The sequence below is a fragment of the Ceratotherium simum genome, chromosome 20 (genome assembly GCF_057802395.1).
Source record: "Ceratotherium simum simum isolate JZ-2026a chromosome 20, ASM5780239v1, whole genome shotgun sequence".
NCBI classification, from domain to species: Eukaryota; Metazoa; Chordata; class Mammalia; order Perissodactyla; family Rhinocerotidae; genus Ceratotherium; species Ceratotherium simum.
Genome location: NC_141919.1, coordinates 20,632,820 through 20,652,206, shown reverse-complemented (window position 1 = coordinate 20,652,206; position 19,387 = coordinate 20,632,820). Strand labels below are relative to the sequence as shown.

General features: G+C 40.5%; 1 protein-coding gene across 1 annotated transcript in view; it reads left to right on the top strand.

Moving 5' to 3' along the window:
- The window catches only part of CFAP95 (cilia and flagella associated protein 95), a 70,908-nt gene that overhangs the window by 12,845 nt on the left and 38,676 nt on the right, over positions 1 to 19,387 (top strand). The window contains exon 2 of the mRNA XM_004440632.3: positions 10,008 to 10,116. Within this exon, the coding sequence (XP_004440689.1) occupies positions 10,008 to 10,116 (109 nt within the window). The remainder of the gene's footprint in view (positions 1 to 10,007; positions 10,117 to 19,387) is intronic.

Genomic DNA, 19,387 nt, shown 5'->3' with positions numbered 1-19,387 from the left:
TGTTACATAGCACCCACCCCACTTCTGGTACTAATTTCTATGCTGGAATAGGCTAGGCTTAATCTGTGATAACCAACGCTCCAAAGATCTCAGCAGCTTAACACATAAAGGTTTATTTCCTACTCACACAAAGTCCACTGTAAATTTTTGGTAGGCGGTGGGCGCTCTGCATAGATACTCTGGGACTCAGGCTGATTGAGGCTCTGTCATCTAGAAAGTCATCAATTGCTCTGGCAGGGGAAGAAAGAGTCGAGAATTATACAAGAGCTTTCGCTGTCTTAGCCCAGAAATGACACATATCATTTCTGCTCATATATACTTTATTGGCCAGAACTAGTCAAATGGCCCCACTAACTGCAAGGGAGCTAGGAATTTTAACCTCTGTATTCCCGGGAAAGAAGGAAAAATTGTATTGGGGAACACAATGTCTATCACATATGGAAGACCTTTTTATAAAACTCCCCTCCTAGGTAGGCTCTAGGGCTAGACTTTCATCCCTCTAGCCCTGAAGCCATTGCCCATGTGCAATGTTGGCAAACACCCCAAGGACATCAGCAGATTTGGTGTTTTGAAGTTCTACTTACACCTTTGGTTACAGGCTTTCATCTAAAAATTGGCCTGGAAATTCTCCACTGGATTTTCAGCTCTTAAATACTTTAAATGCGTTGGAATTAAAAAATATATATTTTATCTAGCATTTTCCACTGTTTTCAGTGAAAGAGTTTATCGGCATAACCATGGAGATGTAATTTGGCTGGCACCGTGCGAGTTCCCACCTCTGGGCAATCTCATTACTGAGATTTCTTGCTACAGCCTCTTGTCTTCACCTCTTCCACTTGTCTTCCGCTGGGTGTTGGCTGCTTATGATAGCTTTTACACATGCTGTAATCTGGGAACTATAACTTCCAACTTTGCCAAAAATTTAGCTTGCTTTTAATTTTTCCATTTCCTTTGCTGCTTTTGAATGACTTCTAGGAAGAAATGGGAAAAATACTCATTCGTGTAGCTGTGTTCGTAATGGAAGAGTGTTTTAACTCTAGATTCTATTCATGAAGAAAGTCTTGTTCATTTGTTTCTAATGTGAATTAAATGAATTGCTTTGAAACTAAGGAACCTTGTATTATCTACTCAATATGCATTGCTCGCAGAAGTGTGCATTAAATGGACCTTAAGCTCACATAATATAATCTTTTTAAAATTAATTAGTTTTTTACTTTTTAATTGATGTCATAATAGTTTATAACATTGTGAGATTCTACTTGTACATTATTATTTGTCAGTTACCATATAAATGCACCCCTTCACCCCTTGTGCCCACCCCCCAACTCCCTTCCCCCTGGTAACCACCAAACTGTTCTCTCTGTCCGTGTGTTAGTTTATATTCCACATATGAGTGAAGTCATACAGTGTTTGTCTTTCTCTGTCTGGCTTATTTCACTTAACATAATACCCTCCAGGTCCATTCATTTGTTGCAAATGGGACAATTTTGTCTTTTTTATGGCTGAGTTGTATTCCATTGTATATATATACCACATCTTCTTTATCCATTCATCTGTCAGTGGACACTTGGGTTGCTTCCACTTCTTGGCTATAATGAAAAATGCTACAATGAAAATAGGGGTGCATAAGCCTCTTTGGATTGTTGATTTCAAGTTCTTTGGATAAATACCCAGAAGTGGGATAGCTGGATCATAAGATATTTCTATTTTTAATTTTTTGAGGAATCTGCATAATATAATCTTTTGATGTTATTTCTAGACTAATTCAAATTATTTAACTGACAATATTAAGACTATAGGGATAGGAGCTTACACAGGTAATCAGGTATTTGCTTTTGTTTTGCAGGGAGGCAAACTGGTCTTCATACCATGCATGCCAGATATACTGTCAAGATGTTCTTTGGACTACAGTAATTACTAATATATATATAATACACTTTGAAAACTCTGTCTTTCTTCAGTCCTACTCTTCCACTACACAGAGTGTCTTTAGCCAGTCAATATAAGCTGCTTTTGGAGGGGAGGATCAAAGAAACCCTGAGAAGTATCCTAGGATTTGAAAATAATTGAGATCCAGTTGTTGAAACATAGGGTAACAGAGTGTCCTGATCCTGATGTGGCCGGGACAGTCCTGGTTTTCACCATTTCCAGTGTACTTAGTACTTTATTTCCCTCTAAGTCTCCCAGGTGGGATAATCAATATAGTGTCACCTTATTTAATACGTGTCTCTTCAGCTGTTTTCAAAGTCATGCGTTTGGCAGTTAATCAGACTGACAACGTTTACTTAATATTTAAGCTAAGGCAGACAAAGGCTCCCCTTGCTATATTCCTTTTGTTTCCTCCCAATATTTTGCATAGGGCCTCCTGATTTTGAAGATTTTCTATGAAGAAAATTCATAATAATGATGGGTCTTACTTACATGCCACTCAGTATATGTTGCGTGAAGAAAATGACTTCACTTATCTGTCTCTATCAAATGGTTTTTTTTTAGTGCAGTTTAGACTTCAAATTCTGTGATTTCATAGTTATAGATGCACAAATCATATATAGCATGAGACACATTGCAAAAGAAAGTCCCTCTTCATAAGTCTAAATTGTCATTATTTCTCCCAAGGACATAAGCTTTTCTTTATGACTCTGCAAATACATCTAAAAGTCTTCATTTCTCAGTTTGATGAATGTGCCACTGAATAACACTACCTTGGCATGTAAATCCTTTGCCCATGAAATCTTTAAAGAGAATTGTCAAATGTTTCTTTATAGTGTTTGGTTCTATTGGCTTTATGCTTCTAATATGTCAGGAAATACAGCTGACTCTGGGGGGTAATTTTCTTTTAAAGTTCCAGATAGCAGATGATTATAAAACCTAATATGAAAGGTATCTTTCTCTTCTCATTTCAATTAGATTTACATCAGAAAATATAATACCTGACAGAGTAGTTGTGAACCACATTAATAATTCTAAAATTTAAAATTAATATATTCTGCCATCTGGAGTCTTAACTAAACATTTTTAAGATCTTTAGAATCCACAAAGAAAATGTATCTCTTGTCAAGTAACCAGAGGCTAGAATTCGGCTCGGATTTTCATTGTTCTCCTGTCAGATATTGCTCAGATTCACACTCCCTTTGCAATCAGTGTTATGCATATGTATGTTGAGAGTTTTCCCATTCAGCAAGTAGATTTATAATTCCTTGGGAGACAAGTTTTTGTTGCAAAGGACTAGCATCTCTATGTGCATAATATTCCCTCTTTATGTGTGCTTTTGCAGAGTGAGCTGGGATGCTCTTCATTTTTATGGACACGTTTGAAAGCCTTTGCTTTCTGCATTTATATTAAAGTGACAGTAACACAGTGTAAGAACATTCAATCAATCGATCAATCATTTAAGATTTAATGAACATTTACAATGTGTTAGACCATGCTAGGCACTGAGATCACAAAGATGAATAAAAAATAATCCACGTCTAAAACACTCTTAGTCTAATGAGAAGGCAGATTCATTAATGGATAATTATAAAAAAAATGTGAAACGTGAAGCAATGATAAAGATAATGGTTTCTTTGCAACCCCCCACTTTGCTTCCCCCACATAGACATGTGGCCACAGAAACCCTAGAGTGTAACTTGGTCCACTTTCCTGCGGGGAGAATCCTATGGCCTAACCCCACCCTGTCTTCCACTGGGACCTGGGCCATTATGGCTTGGGGCAGCCTGAGGGGAGCTGTGGGAGGCTGCCTGAGTATGCTCTGGACTCAAGTTTGTTTAGTTCTGCAACTCATTTGAGGATGTGTATATGTTTACACAAGAGGGGGCTTACTGACCTGTTTTGATATGGAATCATCCAACTCCTACAGTAGGACACCCAACCTCCCAAAGGACCCCAGAAACAGACCCAGAAAGTCCTCTTGACAAGGCATTACTTGGGGCTACGAGGAGATAGGAAGAACAGGACCTAGAGGGTTTAGGTGATTGTAGGGTTGGTGGCAGGAAGTTGTATGCCAACCGGATATGTTGGGCATTTGTCCAGAGTGGGACCTGCTCATGCTGTCTTTGCCTTACTAGATTCTATTGACCTTAATCCTCTCTGAATCAGTGCAAGTGGCATTTTTGACAACAGAGTCGTGGTTCCAAGCTCCTTTTCATACAGTTGGGAGCTCTGATCCTGTCCTGTCAGCCCTTTCCCCATTCCTAATTCTATTCATATTCATATTATTTCTCCCACAGTAGGGTAGAGAAAGCACCTTTCATCTCTTATAATTAAGGATGTCTTACATAAAGATTTTTCATATAAAGAAATAGCCACATCATTCACCACTGGGCTTGATAGAGCAAGGTCCTCAGCAGAAGCAAGGCTGCTTGTCAAAGAAGATTCTGGCCCTGATGGCAGGAAGCCCTGTGAGCCCTCCTCCCAGCAAGAATGTCAGCCTGTACCTGCGTGCCTGGCATCAAAAGCACAGCTCTTCCTTCAGTCAGCAGCATGGAATACCTGTATTCAAGGTGCTTTGGCTTTGAACTGACTGCTGACCAGCTGTTGTCAAATTCATGTCTGGGCAAACTTAATATCTACAGAAACCAGTCTGTAAACTAAACCAGTGCTGCTCAACAATGACCTTTTTACTAATCCAAGGTGATGTGCAAACTGTAAAGACAACGTAGCAAGTTTTTCGTATAGCTAAATTTATTCAGTTTAAAGGACTCTGAGATTGTTTTTCCTTATCTTTGGGTTTGGAGGTCTTCTTCTTTAAGGTGATAGATATTTTATTTTTAAAGTTCCTATCAAGACAAAAGTTGGCACTTTTATGTTGGTTCTACAAATTTTGGGGGAGAGTTTTGCTGCTGCATGAAACACTCAGGTTTGGGAACCACTGATCTAAGAGTCTGGTAGCAACCATTCTCTACAGCTTTCTCAACCTTGGCACTTTTGATATTTTGGGCCTGATATTTCTTTGTTGTGGGGGCTGACCTGTGCATTGTAGGATGTTTAGCAGCATTGCTGGCCTCTACTCACGAGATGCCAGTAACAACCCACCCCACCTGGATCCAACAACTAAAAGTGTCTCAGAGTGGCTTGGGGTGGGGTGGGTGGGTGCTGTGGTCAAAAAGTTTGAAAGTTACTATTCCAGAGACATTGTAAATTTTATTTTATTATATTTATTATTTTCTCATAAGGAATTGTTTTTTTAAATTTTTTGTTTATTGCAGTAACATTGGTTTACAACATTGTAAAAATTTAAGGTGTACATCACTACACCTCCACTTCTGCACAGATTACATCATGTTCACCACCAAAACACCAACTACAACCCATCACCACACACATGTACCGAACCATCCCCTTCACCCCCCTCCCTCCCCCCCTCCCCCCAGGCAACCACCAATCCAATCTCTGTCCCTATCTGTTTGTTTATTGTTGTTATTATCTACTACTTAATGAAGGAAATCATACGGTATTTGACCTTCTCCCTCTGACTTATTTCACTTTGCATTATACCCTCAATGTCCATCCATGTTGTCACAAATGGCTGGATTTCATCGTTTCTTATGGCTGAGTAGTATTCCATTGTGTATATATACCACAGCTTCTTTATCCATTCGTCCCTTGATGGGCACTTAGGTTGCTTCCAAGTCTTGGCTATTGTGAATAACGCTGCAATGAACACAGGGGTGCATGTACCTTTACAAATTGGTGTTTTCAAGTCCTTTGGATAAATACCCAGCAGTGGAATAGCTGGATCATATGGTAGTTCTATCCTTGATTTTTTGAGAAATCTCCATACTGTTTTCCATAGTGGCTGCACCAGTTTGCACTCCCACCAGCAGTGTATGAGAGTTCCCTTCTCTCCACATCCTCTCCAACACATGTTGTTTCCTGTCTTGTTAATTATACCCATTCTGACGGGTGTGAGGTGATATCTCATTGTAGTTTTGATTTGCATTTCCCTGATAGTTAGTGATTTTGAACATCTTTTCATGTGTCTGTTGGCCATCTGTATATCTTCTTTGGAGAAATATCTGTTCAGGTCTTTTGCCCATTTTTTAATTGGGTTGGTAGTTTTTTTCTTGTTGAGATGCATGAGTTTGTTATATATTTTGGAGATTAAGCCCTTATCAGATGTATGGTTTGCAAATATTTTCTCCCAATTGTTAGGTTGTCTTTTCGTTTTGTTGATGGTTTCCTTTGCTGTGCAGAAGCTTTTTAGTTTGATGTAGTCCCATTTGTTTATTTTTTCTGTTGTTTCTCTTGCCCAGTCAGACATGGTATTTGAAAAGATGTTGCTAAGACCAATGTCGAAGAGCGTACTGCCTATGTTTTCTTCTAGAAGTTTCACAGTTTCAGGTCTTACATTCAAGTCTTTAATCCATTTGGAGTTAATTTTTGTGTATGGTGTAAGGTAAGGGTCTACTTTCATTTTTTTTACATGTGGCTATCCAGTTCTCATAAGGAATTTTTATTGCAATAAATGACTAGTCATGGCAAGTTGTATGGTGACCATAAATAAATGCAGAAAGCAGGGACAACAGGGCTATATAAAGTGTGTATATATTATTATACCTTGATTATTTTTATGCATATGTATGTATATATACAGATATTTTTGTCTCACAAAGATGCTATAAGTCTTAATTGGTATTGACAAAGTATTTAAAAATGCCCGACTAAAGCATATGGTAGATAGAAACAATATTATTACACATAATAATATTTTGCATTGCTATGTCACTTTTCACTTGAGACTCTAAATCCATTGATTCATTTATTTCCTCAGTGTATGACTCTCAGTTCATCTTGGGAAAACTGAGGCGTAAGCCAGTGTTTGCCTGACATAATATAATAAAGTCAGGGAATTAATTAGGTCTCCTATTTCCTTTCTAACCCCCCAATGATTTTTACCATATTTTTATATATAGTAAATATATATTTAGTATACAGTAAATACATTTTTTATATTTTATTTTGTATTATATTTTACTATATTTTGTAATTTTTAAAGAAGTATATTTCTCTTTGCTAGGCTGGCAGCCTCTTGGAAGTAGGGGCATGTCTTTTCCAGCTGTGTATCTCTCAGAGCCTGCAGGCTGTGGGCACACCGTTTATGGGCAGCCGGCAGGCATAAGGGAATGCTAATTGCATTAGTTCAGTCCTTCAAAGAAACACTTTCATTATAGATTCATGTTTTCAATGCTGGGCTTTTGGCTGCTATCTGAGATTGTGACAAGAAAAGGAACATGTCTGCGTCTTTTGTAATAATCTAGTTATAATACAACTTAAAATATATAGTGGGATAATCGGGGCAACATTCTGACCTTCATGGGTGCTAATCATCTTTACCTTCATGGACTCCTTCCTTCATAAAAAAACAAAAGTTAAAAATGACAGTTTATGACTGCATTGGTATAAACATGAATATAATACAAGCTGGATTATATTCTTTTTTCTGATTTAAAAATAATTAAAACAGTCTTGTGGGCCCCTAAAAGTATGGTGAGCCCTGGCCACTGGGCCTATGGTGTGCCTAATGAAGAGGCGGGCCCTGGAGATAGTATGTTGAAATGTTAACTAGTGCTTTGCCCTTCATTCCTATGCTCTCAGGGAGGTATTCTGGTTTTATGGCTTCGAGGAAGAATGACCCAGCTGGCAACAAAAGAGCCAAACTCTTGGCATTGGGGTTCAAGAACTTGGGTCTTAGGATGGCATCGTAGATTTGGAAATATAGATGAAGAGCTGGGCTACCCTGTCTCATAGTAGATGAAGAGTTCATGGACTGAAGATGGAGGAGACCAGAGAAGTTAGGAACATGTAGATTTGTCCAGGATCTCGAATTTGAATTAAGACTTTGGAAATCCTAGAGCAGATGGGACCTATGACTGCCTAGCCCTCCATTCCCAGGGTAATGTTTTCGGAGCTGTTGAAGTGTGGGGCTCCTATATTTCCCCCAAGCCCAGTGTGGTGAGGACGTGAAGCACATACCTTCTTGGTGGGCCGGCAAACAGCTCAGGGATGGCATCTGGGTTTCCAGCAACCCAGGTGAAGATGGACACAAGAAGGTTTTTGGTGGGCTAGATAGTGGCACACTTGTGGCAAAATGCCAGTTTACACAAGAGTCCGTGTGGCAGGGCCAGGAGGGTATAACAGAGATCTGCATGGATCCATAATGGAAGACCACAGGAGAATGAGGATGTTTCCACTGATGCCAGCAAGGAGAGATGATGATGACAAGGACAGATTCTTGGCGTGGTGGTACCACACAAACACTTTAGAGTTGGAAAGGATCCAGAATTGACCGAGATTAAGGTTTTTCCACCTGGCAATATGAGTGCTTGGAACAAAAATTAAGTACAATTATGGAAAAATAAAATTGCAATTCTTGTACAACAGAATTTTTTGAAGCCAGATTAATATTCACTATACGTAGATGTTTATGGTAATTTACAATGTTTGAAGGACCGTCCACCTTTTTTTTTTTTATTTTAACTCTTATAAAGATCTTAAAAAGTGTTTGTATTATTTCTGTCCTCATTTTACACATGTGAAAATGGAAGCATAGAAAGATTAGGCAACTTGCCCAAGGTCATGCAGCTAGACTTGGCTAAGCAGTGACTCAAACCCATGGCCCCATTTACTTTCCCACTCTTGGTTCTTGATGTTGTTCAGTATTCTCCCTAAGGACTTCAGTGAGAGCTTCCTGTCAGGTTCCCAAATAATGCTGGTATGGTACCAAAATGCTTTTAGTGTTTTGCAGTTTAATGCTCAGATGTGAGGAGGGTGGAAGGCTCACATGCTGGAGCTCTGCCACTCTACCCTGGGCTCTTTCGCTGCTGTGTTCTATGCAGAGCTCTGTTCCCATACTCAGAGGTGGAGAGAAGAATGTATAATTTGAACGTAATGCAGGGGCCCAGCCCCAGTGCAGTGGGATGAGGTAGGGGGCCAGTTCCTAAAGGGCCTCCTAACTTGGATGCTGGGTGCCCCATCCAGGTTAGTGGATGCTGTTCTGCTTCCACAGCCCTATGCCCGCTCTCACCGCATTGTACTTTTTCTTGTTTAATTGTCTGTGTCTTTCGCCAGACTATGAGTAACCAAGGCAGGGACTGTATTAGGTTTGCTCTCCATTGCATCCCCTGCACCTAGCAAAATGCCTGGCGTATAGTAGGTACTTAATGAATGAACGAACAAGTGGATGGATGGATGGATGGATGGATGGATGGATGGATGGATGGATGGATGATGAATTCTTGGGCACCTCAGTGTCCCTTACACAATCCTAGCCCTGTATCCCTTAATAACAAGGCCCCTCCTGAGAGAAGTTTGGGTTCAGCTTCCTTTATCTCATCTGAGAAAGCTTTGTGGAAACAGCTGCTTCTATTGTGAGCCACTTCACCTTCTTTTTCCTTCCCTATCACCAAATCCCTCCTTTATGATTATTTCTAGCCACCTTTTTAATCAAGACGTTTGGAATTTTTTTTCTTTTTCCATTTACATGTTTTAAAAACTGTTGTTTCTAGCTTATGTTTGTCAGCTTCCTTTAGACCCTTTTTAGAAGAAGGAAGCACGTGTTGTAAATCCATATGAGCAAATACTTTGCTCTCTCTCGTTTTGAAAATAAAAGTTGTAATTAAAATTCGTGGTAGGAAAAATTTCTAAAGTGGCAAATTGCCTTTCTCAGATATTACCATGTCTTATTTTAAAATTTACTTTCAGTAACTAAATTACATTATTAAATAAGATTCACTTCATTGGAGTCACTAAATGAATTGCGGTGTTGGATAAGTATTGTTTTGTGATATTATTAGTTTTATCACATGTGCTAAGTTGTTTTTAGGAATTAGCCTCAGCATTACTTGAAAAGAGATGGAAAATACTTTATATGTACCAAATCCAGTAAATTTATAATTAGAACAGTCATAAATATAGTAAATTTTCATTGGGTAATTTTTTTTAAAATTTAAATGCAATATATGATAAATAAGATTTATCCCTTAACAGATTCTAAATTTTTTCTTAAGGCACCGTGACAGAGAAGCTTATCCCAAAGATTATGATATAGAAGGTCCCGAGGAAGTGAAAAAACTGTGTAATTCAACGTATTGGCGACTTGGAACCGATGAACCCCCAGTAAGTAGTTGCTGCTAATTTCTTTAAGTCTAGAATCTTCCTCCCAGTGAAGCATGAAAAAGAAAAGGGAGGAGCACGTTGTCAGTGCCACTCCTCTTGGCTATGCCAGTTACTCAGGTGACTTAGCCACCGTGTGCTTCAGCAACCTTCCCTGTAAAATGTACACACTTCATAAGGTTATCAGGGAATTTAGATGACATAAAGCAAATAAGGTGCTAACTCAGTGCCTGGTACATACAAGTGCTCAAACAATTATTACTGTAGTTATGATGCTGTTGCTGCAACTGCAGCGTCTTGCTGGATGTCTCCTTTCACTTTCACAATAACTCTGTGGAGTAGGTATTATTATGTCTATTTTACCGATGGGGAGAAACTCCTAGAGGTTAAGCAACTTACTCAAAGTTGCACAGCTAGGGAGGGGAAGAGTAAGAGTTTGAACCTAGTTCTTTGATTTCAAATCTTTTGTACTTGTCTTAAGGTGATGGAGTCGTGAGGAATTAAAACAGGCTACTAATATTCTCATAACATTTGTACGACCTAGTTACAAAGCGAATATTCATTGTCTATGTAATTTCTGTTTGAATTACTGTCAGTAGGTTACTGCTTGGCTATTTTAGGTGTCTGTCCAGTCAGCATGAGGCAGGAGCTCAACTCCCCAGTAACCCCCAAATTGTATCCTATAATGTTAAGAGCTTTGGGGATAGTTGAAGCCTCAATTTAGCCTTATAGGACGGTGTTGGGGCCCTCGGAACTGGTAATTTGACAAGGATGGATGTGAATACGTTGAGAAGACTGGGTTTGTATCACATTCTGCCACCAAAGGCTGGGCTACTTTGAAATAGGGCAGGCCTAGGAAGATCCATAATTCTACATTGGAAATGGTTCTAGAAGATTTTCTGTTCTCCAAGGTTATGGGAATGAATTAGCTTAGCGTGGTGTGTGACTTTTCCTCCCTTCCTCTTATAGTTGCAATGGACTGAGAGTAATATGGATAGCCTGAAAAATGGGGACTTATAAAGATACAGCTGCCTGGATATATGGAACCGGAAACTTACAGGAACCAAAACAGCTCTAAAGCAAGACGTTGTCTCTCTCTAACACATACACACACACACACACACGCACAAGCGCGCACACAGGCACAGTCTCTCTTGGCATCTCTATTTCTCTCTTCTCAATTCTCCTCTGGCCCCAGAACCCAAATCTCAGGGGCATTCTGATGGTTCCCTCAGTTTCCATTCCACCCTGCCCTCTTGCCTTTGCATCAGGCTGCTTTATTGATCATTAGTCAGCATCTGGATGGGGGTCTTGAGTCTGATGCCCAACTCAGTCAATAGCTACCCTGCCCCACTCCCCCAAACCCAGCTTAATCTTGCTTTCTTGAAAATGCAGCTGTGGTCAGGACAAGAGCAAATTGGACAAGGCAGGCATTGCCTGGCATGCACTTGGCATCTTCGTCCCTTAAAAAACATCTATTTTTGATTCCTAAATGAAAATGTTCTTGGTCTCTGGGTTGTGGGAGGAAGTGATGTGAAGTGAAATATGAGGTGTAGGAACCAACACATTCATTCCTTACATTCTATGCATTATAGGAGTCAAGCCTCAGGTTTAGTAGAGGATGTATAAATAGAGAAGGTAACTTCTCTATGACTTTTGTTCATGGTCATTGAAATCTTGTCCTTCCTCTACCAGCTTTGTGGTGTGTATTAGATAGGAAGGAAAATAGGCCAAGGAGTCACTATTTCTGATGAAACTGCTATCCTCATATCTTAATAGTAAGTTGCATTTTTCTCTATAGACTTTTCATATATAAAGCACTTGTTCATCCATCTTGTTTCTTGCTCTTCTCAACAAAGTTACACAGGTGACAAGAAAGATATTATTATTCCAGTTCTAAACCTAGACTCACTGATCTTAAGTGACACACCTGAAGTCCCAGGTATGAAAAGAAGGAGGGGGATACAGGCACAGAGCCTCCATGCCTTCGTGTCAGGTGGGATGCTGGATGTGGCAGGAGGACGGATAAGTTCCTCTTCCTCCTGTCACAGAGTTTTGATAGAGGCCTAAACACTAGAACGCTCTTGATAGTTGGCAAGAACCACACATCCTAAAGCAAGATGCTGAACCAGCTAGGCAGGACTTGATAAGAGATTCTAACCTAGGTCAGGCCAGTATGAGTGGTTACATCTTTGAAGACTAGAGTTGAAAGAGCATTTATTTAGTTGTGGGTTGTGTGTCCCTCCTTCCTCAGTTGAGAGGCATTTCAAGGGAACCATTCAGAGAGATTAATTTGTGTGCCCTGGAATTTAGAGGACATAGGGTCCAGGCATGTGACACATACCTGAGAATCTAAAGGTAAGATGTCATGCCTGATCTGGCAGAGCAGAGAGGGAGAGAGAGAGAGAGAGCAAGCAGTTCTTGGAGCAGGGATGGTGGTGGTCAAGGATGTGTGAGTGAGTTTACCTGTGGGACCCACTGGACAGAATTTGCTAGAGCACTCTTGAAAGGGCTGCCTGGGGTAGGAGGAGGGGGCAAAGAGACCCAGCACAAGAGACCCACCAGATACCCAAGGCTCAAGAAGAGGAGTTACAATCAGCCAGGAGGAGGAGAAGCTTTGCCTGCTTCCAGCAAGCTGCACTTGGAGGTCCTAGTAACAGAATCTCTGGAAACAATTACAAATGTGCCCCATGAGAGGAGTCCATTCTGAATGTTCTCTAAGCCCAAGGCCACTAGCACAGGTCAAGAGAATAAGGGCCACTTAACACTATGCCTTTTTACCTCCTCTCTCCCCATCAGCCAGACCTGGCAGAGGCCTGTGTGTGTTGGGGGTGGGGGCTGGGTGGATGAGAGAGGCCCAGAAGGGAAACAGCACTTGAGCAAGGCCCACCTGCTTCAGGCTTCCAGGCCTAAAGCAGGACCGAGCTGGGAAGCTTAAATCTAATGCAGCTAGATGTTTGATTATTTCACTGTGCTGGAAAATTTCATAACTAAAATGAGATCCTTCTTGAGATTGAGGGGCCCGGAAAAGCTATGGGACTTGCCTAAAATTTCCATCAAGCAAAAGGAAAGAACCACCCATCCATGTGGGATGGAAGGGGCAGCTTGTTTAAAATAAAGTTGCTTCGGGCCGGCCCGGTGGCGCAAGCGGTTAAGTGCGCACTCCGCTGCGGCGGCCCGGGGTTCACCGGTTCGGATCCCGAGGGCGCACCGACGCACCGCTTGGCAAGCCATGCTGTGGCGGCGTCCCATATAAAGTGGAGGAAGATGGGCACGGATGTTAGCCCAGGGCCAGTCTTCCTCAGCAAAAAAGAGGAGGATTGGCGTCAGATGTTAGCTCAGGGCTGGTCTTCCTCACAAAAAAAATAAATTAATTAATTAAAATAAAATAAAGTTGCTTCCTGGTTGCATCAACAGGATCAATTCAATAAGACAATGACATGAATAGTAATAGTCACTTCATCCTCTGGACAACTCTTCAGGCAGGTACTACATGAGACTCGCATTATATAGATGGGGAAACTGAGGCCAAGTGAAACTTAATCACTTGTTCAAAGTCAAACAGCTAGAAAGTGTTTTAAAAATTAAAATCCATTTTTCTCCTCTGGTTCCAAAGTCTAAGATCTTAAATACTTTTCCAGACTGCCTCTTGGAGAGCTAAGTTGCTCCGCTCCCAGCACAGTGGCCTTTTTACCTTGTGACACTGCATCCTCCTTGCAGAAAATGAACCTGATTTTTTTTTTTTTGCTCTGGCTAGGGCATTGTATAGATTTCACTGCATATGTATTGAGGCTTTGATTTCTTGCATCTTAGCTATAACCTCTGTCCGGTTTTCTAAAATTATGTCCACACACATGCTAGCTAGCCCTGTTCCCATCTGTTTACCCTTCTGACTGCCTTCTTAGCATTTTTCTTCTTTTGCAAGATTGCTCCTGAGTAGTTGATTCTTATGTCCACCAGCATTTCTGTTGAGCTCATTGAAGGTCTCCTTACCCTTAAATGCTGCTGCTGGGGCTAATGTGAGCATTGTTTATATGTAACAGGATTTAAAATGAGCCTCTGTTTGTCTACATTTTGGCTGAGACTCCAAAAGACCAAGAACAGAACCATAGTCCGTGTGCCAAAGTGAAATATTAGGCCACTAGGTGAGACCTTCAAAGAAGATGGTGCCCTTGGGTCACCACTCATGTGGAGGATATAAGAGGATTGAAGTCTGAGAGGAGTTTGAGATTAGCGACAGGGTTTTGGAAAAAGTGTGTTGTAAGTCTCTTCTGAAAACCACCTTGGATGCCTGGTGAAGTTACAGATACAGGCTCTGGTGATCTGTCTGAAGGAACAGAAAGAGGGGAACTAACTACGTGTACATCAGTGGTGGAACAAGGATAAGTGAGTCCTCAGGCCCAGACGTGGCTTTGGGGGATCAGGTGTGGGCCATGTGGAAGAGAAAGATGACATGGAGCCATTTCAGAGCCTGCCCAAGAGCGCCTCATGAAGGGGTGGGATGGGGATTGGCTGCGTTCCCGGGGGCTGAGGCAGGACATTTAAGTCCAGCTAGCGGCATCCTGCGTCATGGAACGTGCCACTGAATGCTCCCAGAAAGGATCTCATCATCTACAAGAACACCCCAAGAAAGTCAGCTTTGAAGATCCACCAATGCCAGAGAGGGTGAGAGACAGACATGTCTAGAGGAAACCAAAATAAGATTACTCTTTTGCCTTTCTTGTCTTACCTCTCTCCTTCCTCTTATCCCCACCCCCTCGGCTTCAACCTCCAAGGAGCCAGAAGAAATTGGGGTGTAGGGAAGAAGTTCAAGGGTGATAATTGAGAAGAAGCCAACTATGCCCCCTTTTTCCACATAGTCCAGGCCAAAGCAGGCCCAAGGTGAAGGAATGAGAATCTTTCATTTTAAATGAAGTGTGAAGTTTTGACTAGTACATGGGACTAAGTATTTTACTTACCTCGATAAGACTCTTCTTGGGACACAAGTAGCCAGAAGGTTTTTATATTATCTGAGAGTGACCAGAAGAGTCGTGGGACTTGTCCTATATTTCATCAAGGAGCATAAGAAAGAATTAGCCCTCCAAATGATGGAGGAAGAATAGATTTGTTTTCTGATTGTACTTACTTACAAGGCCCACTTGTTCAATGAGCCAGTTGCCCATCTGTATATAAAAGAGCAGCCCATTCATATCATCCCTATCTATCCCCTTCCCTTACTTTAGTTTTCTTCATGGCGCTTAAATCACTGGACATGTTTTAGACTTCTTTAGTTGTTAATTGTCTGTCTCCCCCTACTATAATACAAGCTCCATGAGAGAAAGGACTTTGGTCTGTTTTGTTCTCTACTGGGTCTCCAGTTCCTGGAATGGTGCCAGGCACATAGTAGGTGCTCAGTAAATATTTGTTGAAGGAAGGAAGGAGGTGTGCATTCAACAAACATGTATTGAGGCCCTATTATTTTGTTAAGTGCTGGAGTAAGAAATGTTATACCAAGTTATGCTAAGTGCTAGGGTAAGAAATATGATTCAAAACAAGGTCCCTGTACATCAGGAACTCACAGGCTTATGGGGGAAATGGGGGTGTATAACCACAGTGGCAAAGTGTGTGATGGATGACAGGGAGAAGATCAGGATCTGTGAAGGCACCTGAGCTGAAATGAGTTGAGAGGAGGATCAGGGATGGCTTCCTAGTGGAGGTGGCCACTGTGAAGCTCCTGAATTGAATCCTAAAGAAACCATCTGTTGGCAGAATCTAGAAACATACCACTCAAGTGGCATAATTGAATTCCTACTCCAATGATCCCTCAGACTTCAGAAGGCCAAGTGGGGCCATGGAGGATGCAAATTCACAGGGCAGCACTGGAGTTTCTCTGATTGTCTTATTAGTCTAAGTGATTATGGGAAATAGTATTTTAAACAACAGTATTTTGTTTTGGTATTTTGTTTGCACTTTATTCAGGTGCCACTTAACTATACCATAGTGAGTCCACGCAAACTAAAATCATCAGGAGTACTTCTATCATTGTTTCTTCATTTGTAAAGTCCCTCACCCAAGAATCTTCACAGCACTACCAAAGGCCCTGTCACAATCATTCATGTAAGATGACTTCTGAGAAAGTGGTGCATGTTGAATCCCATGAACTCAGAAGGATTAAGTACAGAGCACATTTGATGTTGTGTCATAGAAGATGAGAACTTTTCAGACATAAAGGAACAAAGAAAAACATGAATAATTTTATTAAACAGAATGTTCTTATACAGCTAATGGATCAATGCCAAGGCGTTTTTGGAACTAACAGGACAATATTGATGAGCAAATTAGGCTAATATTAGTATTAACAGCATCACAGTCATTTTGGACTTTAACATGGCAAATAAGTGAATAGTACAAAAGTGTGCTAACGTTCATTTTATGAATAGATGAAGAATAGCTAAGTAGGTCTCTAATATGAGCTGTTTTAGTGGATGAAAATATGATATTTAAAAGTTAATGACCCTAAAAGGGATATAAAAGAATATAATTATACCAGATCCAAGAAATTCAATTATCATTTACTTAATTGGTTCAGGTATTTTTTCTTTGATTGATGTAGTAGAATAGTGTTTTGAGCAATAAATCTTACAGATGCTTCTTGCATTCAGATCTAAGTACCTAAAAGAGGCGTATGGATCAAATTTTTGTAAATGGAATAATTTTAATTGCCATTGGAGGAGAACCACTTAAACCAGGAGAAAGGAAGATGTTTGGGGATGGTGGGCTGTTGAGTCAGAGCCCCTTCTTGCGTCCTGTCTCCATAATCTCTGAGCTTGGAGTTGTTGCCACCAGTTCCAGCATCCTCCCCTGGATCTACTTTGGATTGTCTTTGCCAATATCAGCACAATTGCATCTACCGTTCCTGTTTCAGGAATTCCGTGCAAATTCTGGCCAACTGAGTGTACTTTCCTTGTCTTCTGCTGCAGCTATGTGTTTATTTATTCTAGCAAATATCGTCTCTGTCATTTCTAGGAATTTGGGACAGGAATGAAGGTAGGCGTCTGCCATTTTGATCCCATCACTCTCCTCAGCAACTCTTTTTCTGTATTAATAATCATGCCCTAATTTAACTTTTAGAGAAACTAGATTTTAATTTTTCATATATATAAGTTTGCTTAAGCAGGTATAACTGTTATGTTGAACAAATGGGACTCAAAAGGTACGATCACACACACACATCCCTATATTCTTTGCCTTCACTATCTATTCACCCTGCTTTGTGGAATTAGTTCTTTCTCTACCCCTGGATAAAATCTTATGCACTTTCCATAATTTTTATGGTCACTCTTAGATAATAAAAAGTCTGTTGGTCACATTTCAATAAGGAAAATATCTCATCAAAATGATAAATTTCATTTAAGGTTGAAGATTTTCTCCTCCTCCAGCTAGAGTCTTCTCCAGGGAAGTCCGAGAGGGAAGTATGTGTATGTTGGGGGGAAGAGGGGAGTTGGCTGATTTTCTGTTTCTTCTCTTGCTCTGCTTCTCCCTTTCCTCAGACTGCGGACATCTAAAAGGTCCTCTTGTGATTATTCTACTAATATTAACTACTTAACTGAGACTGTTTTTGTGAAAAGAAATGGTTTTGTTATCTGAGAGTGATCAGAAGAAAATATGTACTTGTTGAAAATTTATTTCTAGAGACAGGGAAAGGACCATCCTGTAAAGGCTAGCTTGAACAGGCAGTGGAGAAAAAGAATGAGATTATTTTTCTGATTGCACCCCCACAATCCCAGTTATTCAAAATAATGATAGAGAGGGGGCCTCTCTGCTTCTCTGGGATTCTTTAAATTATCTATATATGACATTACTGAGTTCACCTAGACATGAAAACAGAGCCAGAATTTCCAAGGGCAAAACCGCTGCTGAGTAATAAGAATAGCCTTTTGGATGATTTTTAAAGATAAAGACTTTTAACAAAGTCTCGGTATTACCGGTTGATGGTGATGACTTTTTTGGCAATGGTGCAAAAAAGCCACAGTTGGTAGGGAGAGTGCTGTTTAACAGGGTAAAATCAGACTCTTCCTCAGTTATGACTGAAGATCTAAGATGATAGATGCCAACTTCTCCTTCATTCCAAAGTGAAGTGCCAGATCACTCATGTAGAACATGCAAAGCATGTGGGCAGTAACTGGTTTTGAGCCTCTTGGTCTCTCATCCACCTTGAAGATAAAAAAAAGAAGGAAAGAAAGAAAGGTTGAAATTAAAGAGACCTGGCTGAGAGTATGGAATTTGGAGGATTTGTTTAGAGAGAGTGTGTATGCTGAGTCCCGCCCCTCTTGTCCCTATGGGATAAGGGTGGGAAGTATGTCCTCTTCACTTCAAGCTGCAGTGTGGGTCCTCAAGGATATCAGACAAGGAATTTGATAAGTGTTCCCCTGAAGTTGGGGAACATGGTGGACTGGAGTCTGACTCACTCCTGAAGTAGCCTATGGTATCAGAGGGAAAACTTGACTTGGGAAGTACCTGCACTTCCTTCAATATGGGTCAGAGGAGTATGCTTTCTGGGGACCCTATAAGGAACCCAAGAAAGAAATGTCCATTGGGGGTCATCTAAAATGGATCTTGCCAAGAGAGATTCTGCCAAGGGTAAGTCATCATCAGCAGAAAGAGGCTGGGTACCATCAAATGTGAAACTTGAGAGGAAGTCCTAAGTGACCTGCTCTTTCCCTGTACCAGTTACCCAGGTTATACGTCTACTGTGTTTTCTTAAATGCAGCACATATGGGAAGAGTTCATCTTGGAAGATTAGAAATTGGGTATTTACAAAAATTGATACTCAGGAAAATGGGGAATAAGAATAATATTATGAAGTAAACTTCCTGTACACACAGTAGATATTTTTTATATTACCAATTGACTCAAGCTAGATTTTATTATGCAAATTAAATGGAAATTTTAGTGATGATCCTGTGAGTTTGTGCTGTGTTAGTTTAGCTATCTCACATACCAAATTGCCGATCTCCAGTTTGTGAACTATATATAAAGCCCAAAAGACTTTTAAACATATGGAAGTGCTTTTATAAATTACCCACCCTTATGTCAGGTTATGAATATTTCTAGACCAAAGTGATTTTTCACATTAAGATGGTGTAGGATTAGGTTTGCCTACATGCAACAGAAACCACAAATCAACAGTGGCTGTTCACATAAGGTTTTGTTCTTTCATTTAAAAAGTCTGGAGGATAGCAGGCCAGGACTGGTATGGAAGTTCCACAAATTGTAGGAGACTCACTCCTTCCAG